The sequence below is a fragment of the Zophobas morio genome, unplaced genomic scaffold (genome assembly GCF_036711695.1).
Source record: "Zophobas morio isolate AGI-343-1 ecotype UQ-CSIRO unplaced genomic scaffold, CSIRO_AGI_Zmor_V1 ptg000040l, whole genome shotgun sequence".
Lineage (NCBI taxonomy): Eukaryota > Metazoa > Arthropoda > Insecta > Coleoptera > Tenebrionidae > Zophobas > Zophobas morio.
The window spans coordinates 5,130,163-5,155,025 of record NW_026972145.1 but is presented as its reverse complement, the minus strand read 5'-3'; the positions used below and the strand labels follow the sequence as shown (position 1 = coordinate 5,155,025).

The 24,863-nt window shown below is 30.4% G+C and overlaps 4 protein-coding genes and 1 long non-coding RNA gene across 6 annotated transcripts; 2 read left to right on the top strand and 3 right to left on the bottom strand.

The window, feature by feature from the left end:
* Positions 1 to 2,866: 2,866 nt before the first annotated feature.
* Positions 2,867 to 3,969, bottom strand: LOC135140539 (zinc finger protein 711-like). The gene is made up of 2 exons (XM_064071131.1): positions 3,357 to 3,969; positions 2,867 to 3,302 (listed from the first exon to the last, which is right to left on the bottom strand). Exons 1-2 carry the CDS (start codon positions 3,914 to 3,916, stop codon positions 2,873 to 2,875), a joined length of 990 nt encoding a protein of 329 aa, XP_063927201.1. The 5' UTR covers positions 3,917 to 3,969; the 3' UTR covers positions 2,867 to 2,872.
* Positions 3,970 to 8,338: 4,369 nt separating this feature from the next.
* LOC135140489 (zinc finger Y-chromosomal protein-like) lies at positions 8,339 to 9,933 on the top strand. The gene is made up of 2 exons (XM_064071063.1): positions 8,339 to 8,397; positions 8,462 to 9,933. The coding sequence occupies exon 2, from the start codon at positions 8,580 to 8,582 to the stop codon at positions 9,882 to 9,884; it is 1,305 nt and encodes a 434-aa protein (XP_063927133.1). The 5' UTR covers positions 8,339 to 8,397; positions 8,462 to 8,579; the 3' UTR covers positions 9,885 to 9,933.
* A 4,498-nt stretch (positions 9,934 to 14,431) lies between these two features.
* On the bottom strand, positions 14,432 to 16,335 carry LOC135140420 (zinc finger protein 711-like). The gene is made up of 2 exons (XM_064070952.1): positions 16,046 to 16,335; positions 14,432 to 15,994 (listed from the first exon to the last, which is right to left on the bottom strand). The coding sequence occupies exons 1-2, from the start codon at positions 16,086 to 16,088 to the stop codon at positions 14,562 to 14,564; spliced, it is 1,476 nt and encodes a 491-aa protein (XP_063927022.1). The 5' UTR covers positions 16,089 to 16,335; the 3' UTR covers positions 14,432 to 14,561.
* A 782-nt stretch (positions 16,336 to 17,117) lies between these two features.
* On the bottom strand, positions 17,118 to 19,645 carry LOC135140577 (uncharacterized). The gene is made up of 4 exons (XR_010282266.1): positions 19,231 to 19,645; positions 19,076 to 19,177; positions 18,696 to 19,020; positions 17,118 to 18,545 (listed from the first exon to the last, which is right to left on the bottom strand). It is a non-coding gene; the product is annotated as an uncharacterized LOC135140577 (long non-coding RNA).
* Positions 19,646 to 19,768: 123 nt separating this feature from the next.
* LOC135140576 (zinc finger Y-chromosomal protein-like) lies at positions 19,769 to 21,316 on the top strand. Of its 2 annotated transcripts, none has more exons than XR_010282265.1 (2): positions 19,769 to 20,108; positions 20,153 to 21,316. XR_010282265.1 is itself a non-coding variant. In XM_064071184.1 (2 exons), the coding sequence occupies exons 1-2, from the start codon at positions 20,022 to 20,024 to the stop codon at positions 21,246 to 21,248; spliced, it is 1,164 nt and encodes a 387-aa protein (XP_063927254.1). In that variant the 5' UTR covers positions 19,769 to 20,021; the 3' UTR covers positions 21,249 to 21,316. The 2 variants fall into 2 exon arrangements, 1 of the variants encoding a protein (XP_063927254.1); XM_064071184.1 differs by having other exon boundaries at positions 20,172 to 21,316.
* The last annotated feature ends 3,547 nt before the right edge of the window (positions 21,317 to 24,863 follow it).

Below are 24,863 nucleotides of genomic sequence, written 5' to 3'. Positions count from 1 at the left end.
TAGGTTCTCAGTTTTTGGATATTTCAGTTTTCGGATTTTTCTGGTTTTCCCATTTTCAGTTTTTCTTTCATTTTTCAGTTTTTCGATATCTCAGTTTTGGGATTTTTCAATATTTTGATTCTTCGACTTTTCGATTTTTGACTCCTGGATTTTTCGATGTGTCGATTTTTCAATTTTTCGATTTTTAAATTTTAGATTTTTCGATTTCTCGATTTTTCATTTCAGTTCTGCGATATTTCAATTTTTCAAGTTTTCGAATGTTTCGAATGTTTCCATTTCTTAATCTTTTGATTTTTCGACTACCCGCTTTTAGATTTTCTGTTTTTCAATTGTCATTTTGTCAAATTTTCGATTTTTCGATTTTTCAATTAATCGATGTTTTGATTTTCCCATTTCTTGACATTCGGGTGTTTCGATTTTCCTGTTCTTCAGTTCTTTAATTTTTTTATTTTTCAGGTTTTTGATCTTTCAATTTTTCGATTTTTTAAGATTTCGACTTCACTTTATGGATTTTTCGATTGCTCAATTTTTTTACATTTTAGGTTCTCAGTTTTTAGATATTCCAGTTTTCGGATTTTTCAGTTTTTCTTTCATTTTTCAGTTTGTCGATATCTCAGTTTTGGAATTTGTCAATATTTTGATTCTTCTACTTTTCGATTTTTGACTCCTGGATTTTTAGATGTGTCGACTTTTTTACTTTTTCGATTTTTCAATTTTTCGATTTTTAAATTTTAGATTTTTTAACTTTTAAAATTTTAGATTTTTCGATTTCTCGATTTTTCATTTCAGTTCTTCGATATTCCAATTTTTCAAGTTTTCGAATTTTTCAAATGTTTCGATTCCTTAATCTTTTGATTTTTCGAATTCGCGGTTTTAGATTTTCTGTTTTTCACATGTCATTTTGCCGAATTTTCGATTTTTTAATTTTTCAAATTTGACTTTTATAAACTCTCAATTTTTCGATTTTTCAATTAATCGATGTTTTGATTTTCCCATTTCTTGGCATTCGGGTGTTTCGATTTTCCTGTTCTTCAATTCTTTAATTTTTTGATTTTTCAGGTTTTTGATCTTTCAATTTTTCGATTTTTTAAGGTTTCGACTTCACTTTATGGATTTTTCGATTGCTCATTTTTTTTACTTTTTAGGTTCTCAGTTTTTGGATATTTCCGTTTTCGGATTTTTTTTGGGGTTTTCCCATTTTTCAGTTTTTCTTTCACTTTTCAGTTTGTCGATATCTCAGTTTTGGGATTTGTCAATATTTTGATTTTTCTACTTTTCGATTTTTGACTCCTGGATTTTTCAATTTTTCGATTTTTAAATTTTAGATTTTTAAATTTTTAAAGTTTTAGATTTTTCGATTTCTCGATTTTTCATTTCAGTTCTTCAATTTTTCAAGTTTTCGAATTTTTCAAATGTTTCGATTTCTTAATCTTTTGATTTTTCGAATTCGCGGTTTTAGATTTTCTGTTTCACATGTCATTTTGTCAAATTTTCGATTTTTTAATTTTTCAAATTTGACTGTTATAAACTCTCAATTTTTAGATTTTTCAATTAATCGATGTTTTGATTTTCCCAATTCTTGACCTTCGAGTGTTTCGATTTTTCTGTTCTTCAATTCTTTAATTTTTTGATTTTTCAGGTTTTTAATTTTTCAATTTTTCGATTTTTTAAGGTTTCTACTATTTTTCGACTTCACGATTTTTCAGTTTTTAGATATTTCAGTTTTAGGATTTTTCAATGTTTCAATTCTTCGGTTTTTCTATTTTTGACTTCTGGATTTTTTGATGTGTTTCACTTTTTCGATTTTTCAATTTTTGGATTTTTTAATTTTAGATTGTTCAATCTTTTGATATTTTAGTTTTTCAATATTTCTTAGTCTTTCGATTTTTCGACTTCCTGGTTTTAGATGTTCTGTTTTTCAATTTTTCGATTTGTTAATTTTTCATTCCCGATTTATCGAGATTTGATTGTTCAGGTTTTCGATTTATCAGTTTTTCAATTTTTATTTTGGCCTATTTCGGTTTCTCATTTTTTCCAGTTTTCCATTTTTTCGTTTTTTTTTTTATTTTTCCGCTTTCCCAATTTTTCAACTTTTAACTTTTTGTTTGTCGATTTCTCTATTTTTCAATTTTTCGACTTCATCACTTTTCGATTTCTCGTTCTTATGATCATTCAATCTCTCAATTTTTCAATTTTTCGAATTTTAAGTTTTTTGATTTCTCGATATTTTGATTGTCAATTTATAAATTGTTCAATTTTTAACTTTTCGATTTTGACCTATTTCGGTTTCTCAATTCTTCGACTTTTCGACTCCATGGTTGCTTGATCTTTTGATTTTTCGATTTCTCGGTTTTTCGATTTTCCAGTTTTTCGATGTTTCGATTTTTCAGTTATCCGACTTTTAAATTTGGGAGTTTCGATTTCTCAATTTTTCGTTATTCGATTTTTAAATTTTAGATTTTTGAATTTTACCTTTTTCGATTTTCTGATGTTTCATTTTTCGACTTTCAGTTCTTCGATATTTCGATTTTACGATTTTTTAAGGTTTCGATTTTTCGATTATTAGATTTCTCGACTTTTCAAATTTTCTATTATTTTAATTTTTCATTTTTTTTCTCACTGTTATTATCATACAGTGATTGAAAACAACCACAAAAATTGTCACTAAAAACATTTAAAAATTCATACAAAATAGAACAGTGTTTCCAAAATTATCATTACTATTTAAATTTGGCGCTTGTTTTTGACGCTTGAGTACTCCCAATGTCAATAAGGGTGGTTTTGCAAAATCAGACTGTATGTCGCACCTATATTAATCTATGGTAGTTTAGTTTAGTTGCTTGATGTTGGTAGTAAAGTAGACAAATCAAAGTTATTTATTTATTATTGAAATTTGTCTACATGTTGGTTTTGCAGTTCTCTGTCGCCTAGAACCATACACTTTAATATTTTTAACATTTAATATCTCATTTTTAGCTTCACACTCAACACCCCCTTCATCGACATGTTCACTTTTCACGTGCCGCGCTAAATTCGACTCTTGTTTGCTACTAAACGGACACTTTTCGCATTCGAACCACGTAACCCCCAAATGCATCGCTTCCTCGTGTTTCTGCAAATGCCTCTTCTGCTTGGTTTTAAACCGACACTCCTTGCACTCATACCACATGACACTCTTCCCACTTGAATGCTGGGTGCTTAGGTGCATCCTTAAACTTCCCTTATGTCTAGTTCTGAACGGACACTGTTGGCATTCGAACCACTCAACGTCCTTTGCGTCCAAATGACGGGCGATTACGTGCCTGCTCAAACATTGCTTTAGTTTTCCTTTATAAGGACACTTTTCGCATTCGTACCATTTCACGTCCACATGCCACGTCTGAACGTGATTTTTCAAAGTGGCTTCTTTTTTGCTCCTGAATGTACACATGTCGCACTTGTACCATTTGATATCGTCCGAATGGTGCGCCTTTACGTGTCTTTTTAAACTTCGCTCCTGTCTGGTTTTGAACCGGCAGTGGTCACATTTGTTCCAGGTGTTGTCGGTGTCGTCAAAGTGGCGTGCGTTTATGTGGCGCGTCAAGGAATGCTTGTAGGTGCTTCGGAAGGTGCAGTTGGCACATTGAAACCAATTTGGTACAAGGTTGTGGTTGTTTTTTTCTGGATTTTGTGAACAGGTCACAGTGTGTTGGAGCCATTTCAGTGAAAAGTGGGTTCCGAAGGCGCACTTTTCGCAAACGTAGGTCGGAATGTCGATTTTAGGGGAAGTTAGCGGATGGTCGCTTTTTTTGATGGTGAGGTGGCATTCTCTGAAGTGTTGTTTCAAGAGGAGTGATAATTCAGTTCGGAAGGAGCAGTGTTTGCAGTGATAAGGGTTGATGTTGGAGGCTTCACAGTTGAAACGTTGTATAAACATTTTCTGTTACTAAAAACGGATAAGTTAGGTTTGTTCTTTATTGTTTTGTTGAGGTTATGATAATCAACCATGGACCTAGTATGCATAATGAAGCATCTAAAAATTTAAGAACTTTGGAAATAGAAATAGAAAAAGTAGAGAGTCGGCCGACGGACTCGATTACAATACTTCCTTTGCTTACGCTCGGGAAGTAAAAATTGAAAAACTTGGAAATTAAAAATTCGGAAAGGAAAAACCAGCAAAAAATAAAATAACTAAAAATTAAAAAATTGTTCAAAAATCGGAAAAAACGAACTAAAACCGAAAAATTATAACAATGAAACATCGAAAAGTTTAAGACTTTGGGAAATAGAAAATATAAAAATTGAAAAATTGTAAAAAAAAAGAAAAAACGCAAAATTGAAGGAAACATTAAAATGTCTAAAAAATTGAAAAATTGAAGAATGGAAAATCGAAAATTTGAGGAACTGAAAAATTAAATAATCGAAAAATTGAAAAGTTGAGACACCGAGAAAATTAATAATAATCAAAAATGAAAAACTTAAAAATGTTAAAACTGCAACATTGAAAAAGTAAAAAATGTAACAATCTAACACATTTCTAAAAAATCGTAAGATTGAAGAAACGAAAAATTGAAACATCAAAACTTAAAAATCAAACTACTAAAAATCGGAACACTAAACATAAAAATTGATTTATTTTGTTTAGTTTGATTTATGTAATGAACACTTTCGTAAATAAATGGTTGTTATTTAAAAATCTAAAAATTTAAATCGAGAAACTGAAAAATTAAAAATCGAAGAACTAAAAGTTGAAAAATTCCAAAATTCCAAACCACGAAAAATTAAAAAATACTTCAAAAATCGGAAAAAATAGGACATTGAAAAATAAAACTGCAAAATTTAGAAATTAAAAAATCCGAAAGGAAAATCAGAAAGAAAAAACCCCAAGATTGCAAACCACCAAACAAATAAAATCACTAATCACTGATCACTGATCGTGATTTTGTGAGATCGTGATTTCGTGATTCGTGATTAGTGATTAGTGATCACTTAATCACTTAATTACTCACTCACTTAAAAACTCAATTCGGAGTCGTAAACTACAGATGTAGGTCTATGTTATTTTATACAATTTAAAACCCATTTACTATGTACAATTTTGAAGTGACGTCATCGCATAAGTGGTGGGGATGATTAGACAAATTTTAGTTAGCGTTTTACCACCTACATGATATTCCTTATATAAGTACAAAATTTCACAACAATCGGTCCAGTACTTTCGGAGATTATCTGTCTAATAAAAATCCGGGACGGCAGACAGACGGACAGACGGACGGACGGACAGACAGACGGAAATGGGAGACCTGTTTCTTCGTCTTCTAGGGGTTATGAGAGATCGAGAAAACGTAAAAGTAGAGAGTCAGCCGACGGACTTGATTACAATACTTCCTTTGCTTACGCTCGGGAAGTAAAAAGCACTAATCTTTTTTTTTGTTATAGTATTTGCTATAAAATTTATTTCTTATTTTATGTACCTGACCTGAGCTGACCTGTCCTCACTTTTTCTATTGTCCTAAGTGAAGAAATTTATACTTTTGTGTAAATATATAAAAACTACTACGAGTCCAAATTTTACAATAGTAAATGTTATTTTTCCAATTTATACTAATAAAATGCTCATTTCGTATGTTAAATCTCGCTATTAAAACAATAGTTTAATCGTAAGGGTGAATAAAATGTTTATATAATCTTTCGGCTTCGCCTCGTGTGCTAAACTGTTTTTTCGTTGGATAAAATTCCCTTTATTCACTTATACCATAAATAGCTATTAAATTGTATAAAATGACATACTTCTCTGCTCGTGGTTTATGAATCTGTATTGAATTTTTACCCAAGGCATGCATTTTTTTTTATTTTCTAGATTTTCACATTTTTTGACATTTCGATTTTTCGATTCTTTCATTTTTCAATATTATTCATTTTTTCTTATTCTGTTTTATGATAATAGTGTCTTCATTTGGTGCACCCCATAATTGCAAAATGAATATTTTCTTGCAAAATGTACCATTTTGACAATGTTTTAAGTTTCTTGTTGTGAAAAGATCAAAAACTTTAAAAATCGAAAAATCAAAACACCCAAAAATCGAAACATTAAAAAACCAAAATATTAAAATATCTGAAAATTGAAAATCCAGAAATTGAAAAGTTCTCAATAATCAAATCCTGAAAAAATGAGTATTGAAAACTTGAAAAATTGAGAAATCCAAGCATCAAAAAATAGTAAAATCGAAAAATGTAAAATTTTAAAAATCCAAAAATTGAGAAATAAAAGAAAAGAAAAATCAAAAATTTAAAAATTCGAAAAATTGAAAAATTATAATATCGAAAAATTGAAGAATTGGGAAATCGAAACACCAAAAAAATCAAAAAAACAAAAATCTAAAATTCAAAATTCAAAAAATTGAACACTCGAAAAGCCAAAAAGTCGAAAAATCGAAACATCGGAATGTTCAAATACTGAAACATCGAGAAATCAAAACATCAACAGTAGAGGAGTCAAAAAATCAAAAAATTAAGAAATCAAATTAGACGAAAATTGAAAAATCGAAAAGTTAATAATTGAAAAATTGAAACATTATAAATGAAAAAAAATCGGTAAACCGAAAAATTGAAAAATCTAAAAATCGAGAAATTGAACGATCTAAAAATTAAACAATTTAAAAATCGAAGAATTGGAAAACCGAGAACTTGAAAAATCGAATAATCAACAAATCAAAACTTCAAGGAAACCAAAAAAATTAACGGAAAATCTAGAAGTTAAAAATTGAAAAATTAAAATACCTATCGAAAAATTGAAAATCCGAGAAATCTAAACATCAAAAAATGGAAAAATTGAAGAACCCGAAACATTGCAAAATCCCAGAACTAAAATACTGAAAAACTGAAAAATGGAAGGAAAATTGAAACATCGAAAAAGTGAAAAAATTCAAAACTGAAATCTTGAAAAACTGAAAAATGGAAAGAAAATTGAAGAATCGGAAAAGTGAAAAAATCCAAAACTGAAACATTGAAAAATTCAGAAATCGAAAAATTGAAAAATCACAATTGAAGAAAGAATTGACAAATAGAGAAATAGAGAAACGGAAAAATCAAAAAATCAGTTAATCGAAAAATTGAGAAATCGAAAAATTTAGAAACGTCAAAAATTGAAAACCGAAAAATAAAAAAATTTAAAAATCGTAAAACTGAAACATCGGAAAATTGAGAATTCGAAAAATGAAGAAATTCGAGAAACCGAAAATATGAAGAATCGATAAATTGAAAAATCCCAACAGTAAGATGTCCAAAAATTGAGAAATCGAAATCGAGCAAAACTGAAGTATCGTAAAGTTAATAAATTGAAAAACTGAAAATTGAAAAAGAAAATCGTATCAAAAACTAAAAATTCAAAAAATCGAGAAATTGAACAATCAAAAAATGAAAACATTGAAATCCCAGTAAGTTGTGAAAAGATGGTTATGTATACTCAGAAAAAAAAAGACAAAATGTAAGCCCCGCCCACCCACCCACCCTATCTAATAATTGCAAAATCGATATTTCCCTATACAGATTTACCATTTTAAACACGTTTTAAGTTGCTTGTTGTAAAAAATTAGCTACTTATAAATATTATGCCTTCTTTTTTCTAATATGTGTACATAGGGTAAATTTCTAGTGAAGTGTTGGGGATAAAATTTACCTGAAAAACTTAAAATTAAAAAAAATCGAAACACCCAAAAACCAAATTGTTTTCTTTCTTTTCACCTCAAGCAACTTAAAGCATATTTAAAATGGTAAATTTGTGTAGGGAAATATCGATTTTGCAATTCAGCTCCGCCCCTCGGCTTACGACGAATAAAAAAAAATCATCAGAATTGAGATAGGGTGGGTGGGCGGGGCTTATATTTAGCATTTTTTTCTTAATAATACGTAGTCGCCTTTTCGGAACAAGAGACTTAAAACATGTTTAAAATGGTAAATTTTTGTAGACAAATATGATCTTCAATTAAGCTCCGCCTCTCGATCTGACAACGAATGAAAAATTCATCACGATTGAGATCGAGACGGATGGGTGGAGTTTCTCTTTTGGTTTTCTTTCTTAATTAATACATTTAGTTTTCTTTGTAAAACACGATTACTTAAGAATATATTTCACATGGTAATTTCTCGTAGAAAACTAAGAATTTTACAATTCGGACGGAAACAAGAGACATAATTTTTCAAACTCTAAAGGTCACGAAACTTAAAAAAACATTAAATTACTTATCTGCTGAATGAACTTGATTCGAACGTATAAATGTAAATGACAGGTACGTGTATTACATGTTGCATACTCTGAATCTATTTAGCGAATTTAATACCAACATGAAACCCCTAAAAGTACCAACGTTATGAGGTTATGTCGAAAACATTTTGAATTGTTTTTAATTTAATTTACAGGTACGTAACACAAGATTCGTTTTTATAATAAACTTTTAACGTAACAATGCTGCATGAATTTCAGACTAGTAAAGACGGAAACTTTGAAATATTCCGCAGCTTACAAGACACACAGGAAGTCTTCCCTGGTAAAAGTTCACCTTTGTAAAATTCGCCCATTCGTTACAACATCGTTTTTTCTGATGATGAACCACATTGGCTTTCATCAGTCGGCCTTGCCATATTTCAACTGTGAAAACCCCCTTGATTCTTACCATTGCAAAGACTGCAATTTTAAAACCGAATTAACGTTGCTTTTGAAGCGACACATTAAAGACCGTCATGGAATCAAACAAGAAAACAACGATTTAATTGTACAACACAATAATCAAAAGTACGTTTGTGGAAAGTGCGGCTTTGAGACGCATTTTTCGCTTAAATGGTTACGTCACATGAAACAGTGTCAACAAAGTAAAGACCAACCAAATTCGAAACAGCACATTCAGGGGCATCACGAAGAAAAAGACATCAAGTGGTACAAGTGTGAAAAATGCCACTACCAAAACAAAAACCGCAAAAATTTAAGTAGACACATACGAAAGCGGCACTTGGACGAGGACAAAATCAAGTGGCACCACTGTGGTGAGTGTACCTTCAGGAGCAAAGACAAAGCGGGTTTGAAAGGGCACATTAACGCACGACATGTGGACGACCTTGACGCCAAATGGTACAACTGTAAACAGTGCTCATTTCGATCAAAACACAACCAATGTGTGAGACAACACGTGATCAATTGTCATTCAGACAAAGAGGACGGCAAATGGTACGAATGCCACCAGTGCCCGTACAAGACTAGAGATACTTCCAATTTAAAACGGCACGTGATAACCCAGCATTTGAAAGGACAAAGAATCACGTGGCATCACTGTACAGAGTGTCCTTTTAAAACAAAATACGAGGGGGTTTTACAGAGACATCTGATGAATGCGATACATTTGAACCAAGGCGGCTTCAAATGGTACAACTGTGAGCAATGCGAATACAAAACGAAATCCCGACAATGTTTAAATTCGCACATAAACGCGCGGCATTTAGACGAGGACGAAATCGAGTGGCACCACTGCACTTTGTGTGCTTTCAAGAGCAAAGATAAAGGCAGTTTGAAAAAACACATTAACGCACGGCATCTGGACGATCAAGACGCCAAGTGGTATGAATGTAAACAGTGCTCGTTTAGATGTAAATGCAACACGTATTTGAAGAGACACGTGAACGTTTGTCATTTGGACGCGAAGAACGCCAAGTGGTACGAATGTCAACAGTGTCCGTACAAGACTAGAGATAGTTCGAATTTGAGGAGGCATGTGTTAACCGTGCATTTGATTGGGAATGCATGCCATATGAAGGGAAATGAGGTCAAATGGTTCAATTGTGAAAAATGTCAATACAAAACAAAAACGCGCCCATATTTAAAGAAACACATAAAAGCGCGGCATTTGGAGGACTAAAAAGTCTAATGTACTTTCAAAACTAAGAACAAAAGTAATTTGTGAAGATTTTTTTTTGTACTTTCCAATATTAATAAAGTTTTTGCATTAATTACCCTTTGCAATATTTGGTGTGTGTATTGTGTGTTGCATAAATGAAACGTCAAATCGTAGTATAGATATCTATACTGTAGTTTGGGCATAGATTAATATAGATGCGACATACAGTCTGATTTTGCAAAACCACCCTTATTGACATTGGAGTCCTCAAGCGCCAAATTTAATAGTCGATGCCAATAAAAAAACTTGTTTTCAATACACTGTATGATATTAACAGTGAGAAAAAAAATGAAAAATTAAAATAATCGAAAATTTGAAAAATCGAAACCTTCAAAAATCGTAAAACCGAAACATTGAAAAATCGAAATATCGAAGAACTGAAAATCGAAAAATGAAACATCAGAAAATCGAAAAAATGTAAAATTCAAAAATCTAAAATTTAAAAATCAAATAACGAAAAATTGAGAAAAAGTTGAAACTCCCAAATTTAAAAAGTCGGATAACTGAGAAACCGAAACATCGAAAAACTGGAAAATCGAAAAACCGAGAAATCGAAAAATCAAAAGATCAAGACATCATGGAGTCAAAAAGTCGAAGAATTGAGAAACCGAAATAGGTCAAAATCGAAAAATCGAAAAGTTAAAAATTGAACAATTTATAAATTGACAATCAAAATATCGGAAAATCCAAATCTCGATAAATCGAGAAATCAAAAAACTTAAAATTCGAAAAATTGAAAAATTGAGAGATTGAATGATCAAAAGAACGAGAAATCGAAAAGTTATGAAGTCGAAAAATTGAAAAATAGAGAAATCGACAAACAAAAAGTTAAAAGTTGAAAAATTGGAATAGCGGAAAAATAAAAAAAAACGAAAAAATGGAAAACTGGAAAAAATGATAAACCGAAATAGACCAAAATAAAAAATTGAAAAACTGATAAATCGAAAACCTGAAAAAATTGCAAAAACAAAAATTGAGAGTTTACAAAAATCAAATTTGAAAAATTAAAAAATCGAAAATTTGACAAAATGACAATTGAAAAACAGAAAATCTAAAACCGGGTAGTCGAAAAATCATAAGATTAAGATACCGAAACATTCGAAAACTTGAAAAATTGAAATATCGCAGAACTGAAATGAAAAATCGAAGAATATAAAACTTTAAAAATTAAAAAATCTAAAATTTAAAAATCGAAAAATCGAAAAGTAAAAAAATCGACACATCTAAAAATCCACGAGTCAAAAATCGAAAAGTCGAAGAATCAAAATATTGAAAAATCCCAAAACTGAAATATCGAAAAACTGAAAATTGAAAGAAAAACTGAAAAATGGGAAAACCTGAAAAATCCGAAAACTGAAATATCTAAAAACTGAGAACCTAAAAAGTCAAAAAATTGAGCAATCGAAAAATCCATAAAGTGAAGTCGAAACTTTAAAAAATCGAAAAATTGAAAGATCAAACACCTGAAAAATCAAAAAATTAAAGAATTGAAAAACAGGAAAATCAAAACATCGATTAATTGGAAAATCTAAAAATTGAGAGTTTATAAAAGTCAAATTTGAAAAATTAAAAAATCGAAAAGTTGCCAAATGACAATTGAAAAACAGAAAATCTAAAACCGGGTAGTCGAAAAATCAAAAGATTAAGAAATGGAAACATTGGAAACATTCGAAAACTTGAAAAATTGAAATATCGCAGAACTGAAATGAAAAATCGAGAAATCGAAAAATCTAAACTTTAAAAATTAAAAAATCTAAAATTTAAAAATCGAAAAGTTGAAGAATCAAAATATTGAAAAATACCAAAACTGAGATATCGAAAAACTGAAAAATGGGAAAACCAGAAAAAGCCGAAAACTGAAATATCCAAAAACTGAGAACCTAAAAAGTCAAAAAATTGAGCAATCGAAAAATCCATAAAGTGAAGTCGAAAAATCGAAACCTTAAAAAAACTAAAAAATGAAAAATCAAAAACCTGAAAAATCGAAAAATTAAAGAATTGAACAGGAATATCGAAATCCTCGAAAGTCAAGAAATGGGAAAATCAAAACATCGATTAATTGAAAAATCGAAAAATTAACAGTTTATAAATGTCAAATTTGAAAAATTGAAAAATCGAAAATTTGACAAAATGATATGTGAAAAACAGAAAATCTAAAACCGAGAATTCGAAAAATCAAAAGATTAAGAAATCGAAACATTTGAAAAATTCGAAAACTTGAAAAATTGAAATATCGAAGAACTGAAATGAAAAATCGAGAAATCGAAAAATCTAAAATTTTAAAAATTAAAAAATCGAAAATTTAAAAATCGAAAATTTGAAAAATCAAAAAGTTGAAGAATCAAAATATTGAAAAATCCCAAAACTGAGATATCGAAAAACTGAAAAATGAAAGAAAAACTGAAAAATGGGAAAACCTGAAAAATCCGAAAACTGAAATATCCAAAAACTGAGAACCTAAAAAGTCAAAAAATTGAGCAATCGAAAAATCCATAAAGTGAAGTCGAAAAATCGAAACCTTAAAAAACTAAAAAATGAAAAATCAAAAACCTGAAAAATCGAAAAATTAAAGAATTGAACAGGAATATCGAAATCCTCGAAAGTCAAGAAATGGGAAAATCAAAACATCGATTAATTGAAAAATCGAAAAATTAACAGTTTATAAATGTCAAATTTGAAAAATTGAAAAATCGAAAATTTGAAAAAATGACATGTGAAAAACAGAAAATCTAAAACCGAGAATTCGAAAAATCAAAAGATTAAGAAATCGAAACATTTGAAAAATTCAAAAAGTTGAAAAATTGAAATATCGCAGAACTGAAATGAAAAATCGAAAAATCTAAAATTTTAAAAATTAAAAAATCTAAAATTTAAAAATCGAAAATTTGAAAAATCGAAAAGTTGAAGAATCAAAATATTGAAAAATCCCAAAACTGAGATATCGAAAAACTAAAAAATGAAAGAAAAACTGAAAAATGGGAAAAAAAGAAAAAGCCGAAAACTGAAATATCCAAAAACTGAGAACCTAAAAAGTCAAAAAATTGAGCAATCGAAAAATCCATAAAGTGAAGTCGAAAAATCGAAACCTTAAAAAACTAAAAAATAAAAAATCAAAAACCTGAAAAATCGAAAAATTAAAGAATTGAACAGGAATATCGAAATCCTCGAAAATCAAGAAATGGGAAAATCAAAACATCGATTAATTGAAAAATCGAAAAATTAACAGTTTATAAATGTCAAATTTGAAAAATTGAAAAATCGAAAATTTGACAAAATGACATGTGAAAAACAGAAAATCTAAAACCGAGAATTCGAAAAATCAAAAGATTAAGAAATCGAAACATTTGAAAAATTCGAAAAGTTGAAAAATTGAAATATCGCAGAACTGAAATGAAAAATCGAGAAATCGAAAAATCTAAAATTTTAAAAATTAAAAAATCTAAAATTTAAAAATCGAAAAAGGAAAAAAGTCGACACATCGGAAAATCCAGGAGTCAAAAATCGAAAAGTCGAAGAAGAATCAAAATAATGAAAAATCCCAAAACTGAGATATCGAAAAACTGAAAAATGAAAGAAAAACTGAAAAATGGGAAAACCTGAAAAATCCGAAAACTGAAATATCCAAAAACTGAGAACCTAAAAAGTCAAAAAATTGAGCAATCGAAAAATCCATAAAGTGAAGTCGAAAAATCGAAACCTTCAAAAAACTAAAAAATGAAAAATCAAAAACTTGAAAAATCGAAAAATTAAAGAATAGAACAGAAATATCGAAACCCTCGAAAGTCAAGAAATGGGAAAATCAAAACATCGATTAATTGAAAAATCGAAAAATTAACAGTTTATAAATGTCAAATTTGAAAAATTGAAAAATCGAAAATTTGAAAAAACGACAATTGAAAAACAGAAAATCTAAAACCGGAAAGTCGAAAAATCGAAAGATTAAGAAATCGAAACATTTGAAAAATTGAAATATGGAAGAGCTAAAATGAAAAATCGAGAAATAGAAAAATCTAAAATTTTAAATATTGAAAAATTAAAATACAAAAAAATTGAGAAATCTAAAAATCGAAAAAGTAAGAAGTCGACACATCGAAAAATCCAGAAGTCAAAAATGGAAAAGTCGAAGAACAGAAATATTGAAAAATCCCAAAACTGAAATATCCAAAAACTGAGAATCTAAAGAATCGAAAAATTGGAAAATCAAAAATCTGCAAAATCGTAAGGTCGAAAAATTGAATAATAAGTAAACTGAAAAATCCTAAAACTGAAATGTCGAAAAACTGAGAAATTAAAAAATTTCAAAATTGAGAAATCGAAAAATCAAAAAAATGAAGTTGAAAAATCGAAACCTGAAAAAATAGAAAAATTGAAAAGCTAGTTAATTTTATTCCTAGTTAGAAACGAACACTGTTGCCAACATAAGTCGAGGAGTCCTCAACCGTCATTTAATTTAAACTATGACGCTTCTCTATGTTCTCTGGTTTGGGTCTATATTAAATCAATACTCGTTACGTCACACAGTTTATTAACTTGGAATTTTTTCATACAGCATAACCTACATATTAGTTTGTACAGACACATCTTCAATACTCATTTGTACCATTCCACACCTTCTCCACGACACTCTTGGCATTTGTATTATTTCTCATGCTTTTTATCTGAATGGCACCGATTCATATGAAGGTTTAAATACCTTTTCAGTTTAGCCTTATACGGGCAATATTGGCATTGAAACGATTTAATCTCCACATGGCGCGCAGTTATGTGCTTTTTTAGACTATCTTTAATTTTAGTTTTAAACGAACAGACCGCACATTCGTACCACTGAATCTCTTCGTCCAAATGTCGATAATTCACATGTTTTCTTAAATACGGCATGCGTGTGGTTTTGAATGAGCAATTTTGGCATTCGTACCACTTAACGCTTTCTTCGTTTCGATGTTTCACACTCACGTGATCATTTAAGCTTGATTTATACTTAGTTTTGAATGAACATTCTTTGCATTCGTACCATTTAACGTCTTCATCCTTCGAGTGTTTGTTATTTATGTGCCTTTTTAAATGGGACTTGATCTTAGTCCTAAATATGCATTTTTCACACTTGTGCCATTCGCTATCTTGGTCGTTTAAATGGGTACGATTTATGTGTTTTTTCAAATCTGGTTTGTGTTTAGTTTTGAATGGGCACTGAACACACTCGTACCTTTTAATATCGCTTTCGTGGATGTAGAGGTGTTCATTTAATTGATTTTTCAATTTAGTCTGAAATGGACAATATTGGCACTGGAACGATTTGGCATTTGAATAGTGGATCGTTTGATGTATTTTTAAATTGTCTTTTCTTTTAGTTTTATATGAACAGCTGCAACATTTGTACCACTTAATTTCACCTTCATCAGTATGTTTACAAGTGATATGATTTTTTAAATGCGACTTTGATTCAGTTTTGTATGGGCACTTTTTACATTCGAACCACTTAGTTTTTTTATTTAGATGTATTTCACTCACGTGCATTTTTAAATATCTTTTCCATCTTGTTTTAAACGAACACTGTTTGCATTCGTGCCATGTAACATCTTGTTCATCTAAATAGGCCATATTTTCTATACGACGGTTTAAATTATATAAATCCCTTTGTATAAAATAGGAAGAAAATATGAATCTCTGCTCCCTCTTCTTCTTCTTTCCTAAGCATGCTGAAGTATGCTCAATCCACTTTAACAAGAAATTTGTTTTGAAATCACAGTCGCAAATGTAGTTCTGAATGGAGAAATCCTCACTTGATACATCTTCCCCAGATTTTCTTTTGCTGTGATGTTTATCAATGTGTTGCTTGAACAAAACTGTTAGTTCCGTTTTAAAATTGCAGTCTTTACAGTAATACGATTCAATTTTGGCGTTTTCGCACTTAAATTTTTCCAGAGACGAGCGGTGTCCCCTGACGTGGTTCACCATAAGAAAAAAGGATGTCGAAAAATACGGACATAGTTTACAGTTGTGCACGTTTTTCCACGAAGATATTCCCGGTGGCGAGAGTGCGTTCGAATATTCCAAAGTTGGCATTTCGGTGCCTAAAATCGTTTTATTACACTATACATATAAGCAGTTGCAGTTTTAGTTACCTGAATCTCGTTGATTACGATCCGAATTATGTTCTGAGTGCATTCCGAAAAGGTTCTAACCTAACAAAACAGCAAACAACCTTATGTCACTCGAATCGTTCATCAGATGCAATCACTATTAGTTGACGTGTTGCACTAAAAATAATGTTATTCCTAATACAAACAACATTTGACTTTCCACGTGTGTTCTGTCGTTTTTGAAATTATTTTTAATGGAAAGCATTGAATTAGAAAAAAGATGTAACGTCGATATCTTCACGGAAGAGGGCTAGTCTGCGCGGAAGAGTAACCTAATGGACATCTGTCCTGTCACTGTATTCCACCAACCTCTCCAGTAAAAAACCCTAGATAGTTAAGTGGTTTTCTGAGCATACGGTATTTGTGCCTAAGAACCTGTATGTATGCGCATGCCTGAGGTGTCATTGAAAAACCCGGTAAATTCAAACGTAGGTGTTTACACTTGTCATTTAAAAAATGTGGCAAATTGAAATATATGTAATCTCATCGAATTACCAAATGGATTAACCCCCAGTTATCACAACAGAATTAGTATCGAAATGATAAATATAATTCATAATAAGTTGATCATCGTTTGTGTTTGCGTATAACCTGCCTTAAAATTTAATATTAATGTACTTAGGTTCACACCAAAAACTGTATAATCATGCTTTCCTCCAGACATACCTACTTGCATTGAATAACCAACGTATGTGATTATAATTGTATATGATTATTGCGTCTTTTACCCAACATAATGAAACTTAATAATACAACTTTAGTTTTTTTAAATAATTAATGTGCTATTTCAATCAAGCGTAACATACAAAAAACGCATAAAATAGAAATGTATTTGTAAAAAAATTGTATTTGCTTTATAGATATAATCTGAATCAACAAAAAATACAACAACAGAATTCATCTTTACCTAACAGAAAAATAGATTGTAATAGTAGCAGTAATAAAAATTATAATTACTAAATTGTAGAAATAAAATTTTCATCCTATTATTTATAAAGGTGATTCTATGAGAACGTATTAATAACTCATGTTACAAAAATCCACTCATTTTTACTAGTGTTGCTTCATATTTCTTCACTTACGGGATAATATTGCTGCGTCTCTTGCACTCTTTTCTTTGTTAAAGTCTTCTCGTTTTTTTTTCTTAACCATCCATCAATATTGCTCATCAGTTCTTTAAAATCATCTATGTTAAGTGCATTCAAAGTGTTATTAAGTGACTCCTGCTTTAATTTTCGAAAAGTTTCATCATCCAATGGCAACGGTGTTTGCTGATTATTTTCTATTAACATTTTTACTTCTTCATTTTTCTGCATATCACAATAATTGTGTTCATTTTCTGTTTCCATTAGTACTCTCTTGCAATAATTATGTTCTTCTAGATCTGTAAAAGTGTCTTTAGTCTGCCCTAACCCACATTCATACCGTTCCCTTTCAAACAAAGCAACCATATGCATGTTATTTTTTACCATAAACTCAGGATACTGGCATTTATAATGATGCAAACAGATTTGGCAAACTACACAATACATGAGCCTACAATCATTTCTACACACTCTGTCTCCATACACAACCTTATAAATCTTACTGGAATTAGATCTTACTGAAAACTCTCCAAAACCAACTTCCTCCACCATATTTTGTAAATTTTCTGCTTTTCTATGTCTGTCTCTTACAATTCTGCTTTGATACGTTTCTGTAGAAGGTCTTTCTGTTTCTATTATTCTGTTCCATTCCTTGTCTTCCACTACTCTGTCTAACATATCCAATAACTTCTCTATTGTATTATTTCTCTTCTTATTCAACTCATCATATTTAATAAATTTGTTCAGACTTTCAATTCCCATATTTGTATTAATCCCAGCATTTAGTCTGTAACAGTGAGCCCACATTTTAATACGTTCCATATTCTGAAAATAATGTTTTTTTAAATAATTCAAAAAATTAATTTCCCCCGCTTCAAAAAGTATCTGAAAATAACTGTCGTATAGCTCTTTAAATTTATCTTCATTTGTTTCCTTTAAAATTTTTCCCATCTCGGTCTTCATATTTTTCTTCAATTCTGTATTTTTTAATTTTGCTTGAATGTTCCAATTTTTTATAATAATAATAATATGCCAACTACACAATAAATGTCTTGGTTTTGTTTCCATAACGTTTATCCATGCATTATAATATTTTGGGTCATCATCTGTCATAAAATAGGTGGGACATAATTTTTCACCAACTTTTTTCTTTAAAGCATCTAAAAAAATTTCAAAAATTAACTGATCTTTTCTACTAGACACTAAAAATGCAACGGGAAAACCAACACCCCTATCATCTTTAACTAAAACTGTTGTTAACTCCCATCCTCTAATATTTGTGTTGTGCGTCCCATCCATACAAATAATATTTGTGAATTGTTTCAATTTAGATTCCATCACCTGGTTCATAAAGCCCACTGCAAAATCTTCATTTCCAAGAATGGAATGCCTTTCCCCTACAAGCCAAGCTAAGCATGTGCTAAACAACCAACACCACCAACTACAATCTACATGCATGAATATTTCTCTTAATTCACAGATTTTAAACAAAAATTTTAATTGTAAAAAAACCACATGCTAACAAAATAATAAATCATATACATTACCAATTTGTTTAAATAAAAACCCATAATTTTGGCCACTTTGATTCCATTCATGGAAAACCTTTATTGTGTGTTGCAGCCATATCATCAGCATTTCTAGTTTTCGATAAACTTTGACTCATGTTTCTCAAATCCATTTTTGTTAATAAGTGTAGTCTTTCCAATTTATCCCCTTTAATGGTCCGAGCATCTTCTAATATTCTCTTTTTACATACTTCATTCTTCAATTTTGAATAAATTTCTTGTTTTTCATTTTTTGTCAACCCTTGATATCTCAGCTCATCTTCATGTCCTACATGTGTTTTTATATATTTAATTTTCACTGTTCCTATAAACAATTGATGCAATTAATATACAGTAAAGTGTGCACATAGATAACATACCTTCATCAAAAATTTTTGCAGTGATTCTTGATGGACAAGTACCACAGATTTTCTTGCAACCCCCTGCCTTTGGAAATCTCTTAAACGCTTTACTTTCATAGCCTAAAATGTCCAATAATACAATATATTCTTAACAAATTACAATAATAATGTACCATTGTAGCTTCTGTTGCAGTTATAATATATCAGCTGATAGCGGTAACGCACATCTTTCTTTTGCTTTCGACTAATATATTTAACATCTCTTCGTTCTTCGCAAATCCAATTTTTAAAATCTTCATGACTTAGTATCAATTCTTCTACCTCTAATGTTATATTATGCTTTATTTCAAGATGAGTTTTGAGTTCTTCATGGGATTTCAAGTTTCTCTCTGGTTCATCTCCACACAATGGACAAAAAATCTTTGTTTTGCAAATCCTACCAACACTTTGATCACGGTGAAAACGCCTAAAATGTCTATTCCTGGAAGTAACAAAATTAAATTGTTTGTCACAGACAGAACACTTTATGGATTCCATTCTGGAAGAATATAGAAAAAGCGCGTTCAGACCATGGTAGAAGGAGACATGGTATAGGCATCCGATGTACCAATTTAAAAATGGTCTGCGCATCCATTTGTGACGTTAGGTGGCATCAACGACCTTGTGACTCTTGTGAGCTTCGCTAGGGAAGTCTAGGGAATTTCAGCTTGAGTTGTCAGTGCTCTGTCCAATACGTCAATTAGTTGTCGGATAACGAATTGTATTTTAAATTTCGCGCTAATTTCACCCCACTTGACGTCACACCCGATGCGTATGCCTATACCATGTCTCCTTCTACCATGGTTCAGACTATAGTGACAGCAATTAATGATGTTTTGCCTTTCCCGCCTTTTTGTAATGACACTAGAGTTAGGGATTTTTTCAGGCCAACTGTTTTTCGAAGTTGGCAGTCCTGAATGTTCTTATGCACCAATACCGTATGCTGGTTTTCTGTCTGTGCATCTATGGTTTCATAACCTACAAAAATTTCAATCTGTTAGATTTATCACAGGTGAGAATTTCCAATTTTAACTAATTGCAACTGCCTCTCTCTAGTGTAATCAAACGGTTTTAGGCAATCAAAATGTTAATATTGAAGTCGGAATCTTCAAAGAAAAATGTTCACAACTGCACTCAATGCCCCTATTTTACAACGTCACGATTTCTTTTAATGAATCACGTGCGACGACACCGATCTAAGGAAAAATTTACATGTTCTAATTCAAAAATTGAAGTTTATTACTGTAGAGACTGCCATTTTCAAACGGAATTAATGGTTGTGTTCAAACAACACTTTATTCAATATCACGGCCCTAAGAGAGAATCTAGAGACAATTTATCAAGTGGGGACTTCAGCATACAAAATTACGTTTGCGAAAATTGCGACTTTCGAACAAATTTCTCACTAAAGTGGCTTCAGCACACTTCCGAATGCACAGGGAAGAAACTAATTCTTTCTCGACGTGTGATTTACGTCAGAAAGAAACGATACGCTTGTGACAAGTGTTCATTTAAAAGTGCGGATAATGAAGGCTTAAGGAATCACATAAATCGTGTCCATTTAGATGAACAAAGTGCTGAATGGTACAAGTGTGAACAATGCCCATTTAAAACAAAAGTCAAAAGAAGTTTAAAAGGGCACATAAATCGCTTACACGTGAACGAACGAGACGTTAAATGGCACCAGTGTAAAGAGTGTTCATATAAAACTAAAGCGAAGTCGGATTTAAGAGTACATATAATTCGGAAACACTTGGACGAAGAACAGATAAGGTGGTACGAATGTGAACATTGCCCATTCAAAACTAAACACTCAGATAGTTTGAAAAAACATGTAATTGCGAAACATGTGAACAAAAAAAAAGTGAAGTGGTACGACTGTGGAGATTGCTCGTTCAAAGCTAAAACCAAAGTTAATTTAAAAGAGCATCGAAAGGTCCATTTGGTGTCCAAATCCAAATCGCATCAATGCGAAAATTGTCCATATAAATCGAATCGCCGGGGTAATTTAAGGCGTCATATAAATAGCTGCCATTTGAATGGAATTGAAGCTAAATGGTACGAATGCGGGCAGTGTCCTTACAAAAGTAAAACTAAATCATGTTTATATAAACACAAAAAAAAACACGTGTCGGATTTAGTTGATGTGTGATTGTATTAAGTTGTATGTATATAATTATATTTGAAATAAAATTTCAAATTGCGCTAGTTTGGATTTGACCTCATGACTTTTTTACGATTTGTTAATGACCATTCGCAACGTTGCCAGATGCCATGAGCAAAAACGAAGTGTCATTTTTGACGTAATCGCTTGCTTATAAAAGACTGGTTGGAAAAAGTTAAAGTTAGCCCCGCCCTCCCACCCGTTGTCTCATTGTTTTCTTTTGAAATAAATAAATCTTATAGCAAGAAGTACAACAGAAAACATTACGATTATAGCTTTTTTTACTTCTTATTAATTCACTTCCCACTCTACAGAAGAACAAACAGTTAAATCGAAAAAATGTAAAATTCAAAAAAGGAATAACGAAAAATTGAGAAATCGAAACTCCCAAATTTAAAAAGTCGGATAACTGAAAAATCGAAACATCGAAAAGTCAAAAGATCAAGAAATCATGGAGTCGAAAAGCCGAAGAATTGAGAAACCGAAATAGGCCAAAATCAAAAAGTTAAAAACTGAACAATCTATAAATTGACAATCAAAATATCGGAAAATCCAAATCTCGATAAATCGAGAAATCAAAAAACTTAAAATTCGAAAAATTGAAAAATTGAGAGATTGAATGATAAAAAGAACGAGAAATCGAAAAGTGATGAAGTCGAAAAATGAAAAAATAGAGAAATCGACAAACAAAAAGTTAAAAGTTGAAAAATTGGAAACGCGGAAAAATAAAAAAAACGAAAAAATGGAAAACTGGAAAAAAAACTGACAAATCGAAAACCTGAACAATCAAATCACGATAAATCGGGAATGAAAAATTACCAAATCGAAAAATTGAAAAATGGAACATCTAAAACCAGGAAGTCGAAAAATCGAAAGACTAAGAAATATTGAAAAACTAAAATATCAAAAGATTGAACGATCTAAAATTTAAAAATCCAAAAATTGAAAAATCGAAAAAGTAAAACACATCGAAAAATCCAGAAGTCAAAAATAGAAAAGTCGAAGAATTGAAATATTGAAAAATCCTAAAACTGAAATATCTAAAAACTGAAAAATCGAAAAATCAAAAAAGTGAAGTCGAAAAATAGACTAAACCTTAAAAAATCGAAAAATTGAAAAATTAAAAACCTGAAAAATCAAAAAATTAAAGAATTGAAGAACAGAAAAACCGAAACACTCGAAGGTCAAGAAATGGGAAAATCAAAACATCGATTAATTGAAAAATCGAAAAATTGAGAGTTTATAAAAGTCAAATTGGAAAAATTAAAAAATCGAAAATTTGACAAAATGACATGTGAAAAACAGAAAATCTAAAACCGCGAATTCGAAAAATCAAAAGATTAAGAAATCGAAACATTTGAAAAATTCGAAAACTTGAAAAATTGAAATATCGAAGAACTGAAATGAAAACTCCAGAAATCGAAAAACCTAAGATTTTAAAAATTAAAAAATCTAAAATTTAAAAATCGAAAAATTTAAATAATCGAAAAAGTAAAAAAGTCGACACCTTGAAAAATCCAGGAGTCAAAAATCGAAAAATCTCAAAACTGAGATATCGAGAAACTGAAAAATGAAAGAAAAACTGAAAAATGGGAAAACCTGAAAAATCCGAAAACTGAAATATCCAAAAACTGAGAACCTAAAAAGTCAAAAAATTGAGCAATCGAAAAATCCATAAAGTGAAGTCGAAACCTTAAAAAATCGAAAAATTGAAAGATCAAAAACCTGAAAAATCAAAAAATTAAAGAATTGAAGAACAGGAATATCGAAACCCTCGAAAGTCAAGAAATGGGAAAATCAAATTTGAAAAATTGAAAAATCGAAAATTTGAAAAAATAACAATTTAAAAACAAAAAATCTAAAACCGGATAGTCGAAAAATCAAAAGATTAAGAAATGGAAACATTCGAAAACTTGTGAAAATTGAAATATCGCAGAACTGAAATGAAAAATCGAGAAATCGAAAAATCTAAAACTTTAAAAATTAAAAAATCTAAAATTTAAAAATCGAAAAATTGAAAAATCGAAAAAGTAAAAACGATACATCGAAAAATCCAATAGTCAAAAATCGAAAAGTCGAAAAATCAAAATATTGAAAAATCCCAAAACTGAGATATCGAAAAACTGAAAAATGAAAGAAAAACTGAAAAATGGGAAAACCTGAAAAATCCGAAAACTGAAATATCCAAAAACTGAGAACCTAAAAAGTCAAAAAATTGAGCAATCGAAAAATCCATAAAGTGAAGTCGAAAAATCGAAACCTTAAAAAAACTAAAAAATCAAAAATCAAAAACCTGAAAAATCGAAAAATTAAAGAATTGAACAGGAATATCGAAACCCTCGAAAGTCAAGAAATGGGAAAATCAAAACATCGATTAATTGAAAAATCGAAAAATTAACAGTTTATAAATGTCAAATTTGAAAAATTGAAAAATCGAAAATTTGAAAAAACGACAATTGAAAAACAGAAAATCTAAAACCGGAAAGTCGAAAAATCGAAAGATTAAGAAATCGAAACATTTGAAAAATTGAAGTATGGAAGAGCTAAAATGAAAAATCGAGAAATAGAAAAATCTAAAATTTTAAATATTGAAAAATTAAAATACAAAAAAATTGAGAAATCTAAAATTTAAAAATCGAAACAGTAAAAAGTCGACACATCGAAAAATCCAGAAGTCAAAAATGGAAAAGTCGAAGAACAGAAATATTGAAAAATCCCAAAACTGAAATATCGAAAAACTGAAAAATAACAGAAAAACTGACGAATCGAAAAACTGAAAAATCCCAAAACTGAAATATCCAAAAACTGAGAATCTAAAAAATCGAAAAATTGAAAAATCAAAAATCTGCAAAATCGTAAGATCGAAAATTGAATAATAAGTAAACTGAAAAATCCTAAAACTGAAATGTCGAAAAACTGAGAAATTAAAAAATTGAGAAATCGAAAAATCAAAAAAGTGAAGTTGAAAAATCGAAACCTGAAAAAATAGAAAAATTGAAAAGCCAAAAAACCTGAAAAATCAATTAATTAAAAAATCGACAAATAAGGAGTTTATAAAAGTCAAAAATTGATAAATAGGAGTAAACTGAAAAGTCCCCAAACTAAAATTTCGAAAAACTGAGAATTCGAAAGTTGAAACAGCAAGAAATTATAGGTTAGGATGTGTATCAGATCATGGATCGTGGCTTATAAATCAAATCGTTTCCGAACGCTTAGAGTCGACATTGGCCTGAGTGCGCTCTGGTCTGTAGATCAAACAAGTTCTCAGACGACGAACTGTAATTCGTGTGACCTGAATTAGAGTGAAGAAAACAGTAAGCAGCTTGTAATATTCTGATAAATCTAGTGTCAATTTGTCGAAACTAAAACGCGTCGTTAAAAATATTATTACATTTTTTCGAGTTAGTTTTATTCCTAGTTAGAAACGAACACTGTTGCCAACATAAGCCGAGGAGTCTTCAACCGTCATTTAATTTAAACTATGAGCCTTCTCTATGTTCTCTGCTGTAGTTACGTTGTCGTCGACGTTGAGTTTTCAACCAATCAAATTGCGGTGGCATACAGTGCTGCCAACTTGAAGGAAAATCCCCTGAAGTAGGTGGA

Excerpts from the sequence above, each read along its gene's own strand:
- LOC135140489 (XM_064071063.1), top strand. The coding sequence starts at position 8,580 with ATGATGAACCACATTGGCTTTCATCAGTCGGCCTTGCCATATTTCAAC.
- LOC135140420 (XM_064070952.1), bottom strand. The coding sequence starts at position 16,088 with ATGCACTCAGAACATAATTCGGATCGTAATCAACGAGATTCAG. Across the intron at positions 15,995-16,045 it reads TCGTAATCAACGAGATTCAG|GCACCGAAATGCCAACTTTG; the intron begins GTAACTAAAACT and ends AAACGATTTTAG.
- LOC135140539 (XM_064071131.1), bottom strand. The coding sequence starts at position 3,916 with ATGTTTATACAACGTTTCAACTGTGAAGCCTCCAACATCAACCCTTAT. Across the intron at positions 3,303-3,356 it reads TGGCATGTGGACGTGAAATG|GCACGTAATCGCCCGTCATT; the intron begins GTACGAATGCGA and ends ATGTTTGAGCAG.
- LOC135140576 (XM_064071184.1), top strand. The coding sequence starts at position 20,022 with ATGCACCAATACCGTATGCTGGTTTTCTGTCTGTGCATCTATGGTTTC. Across the intron at positions 20,109-20,171 it reads ATCTGTTAGATTTATCACAG|GCAATCAAAATGTTAATATT; the intron begins GTGAGAATTTCC and ends AAACGGTTTTAG.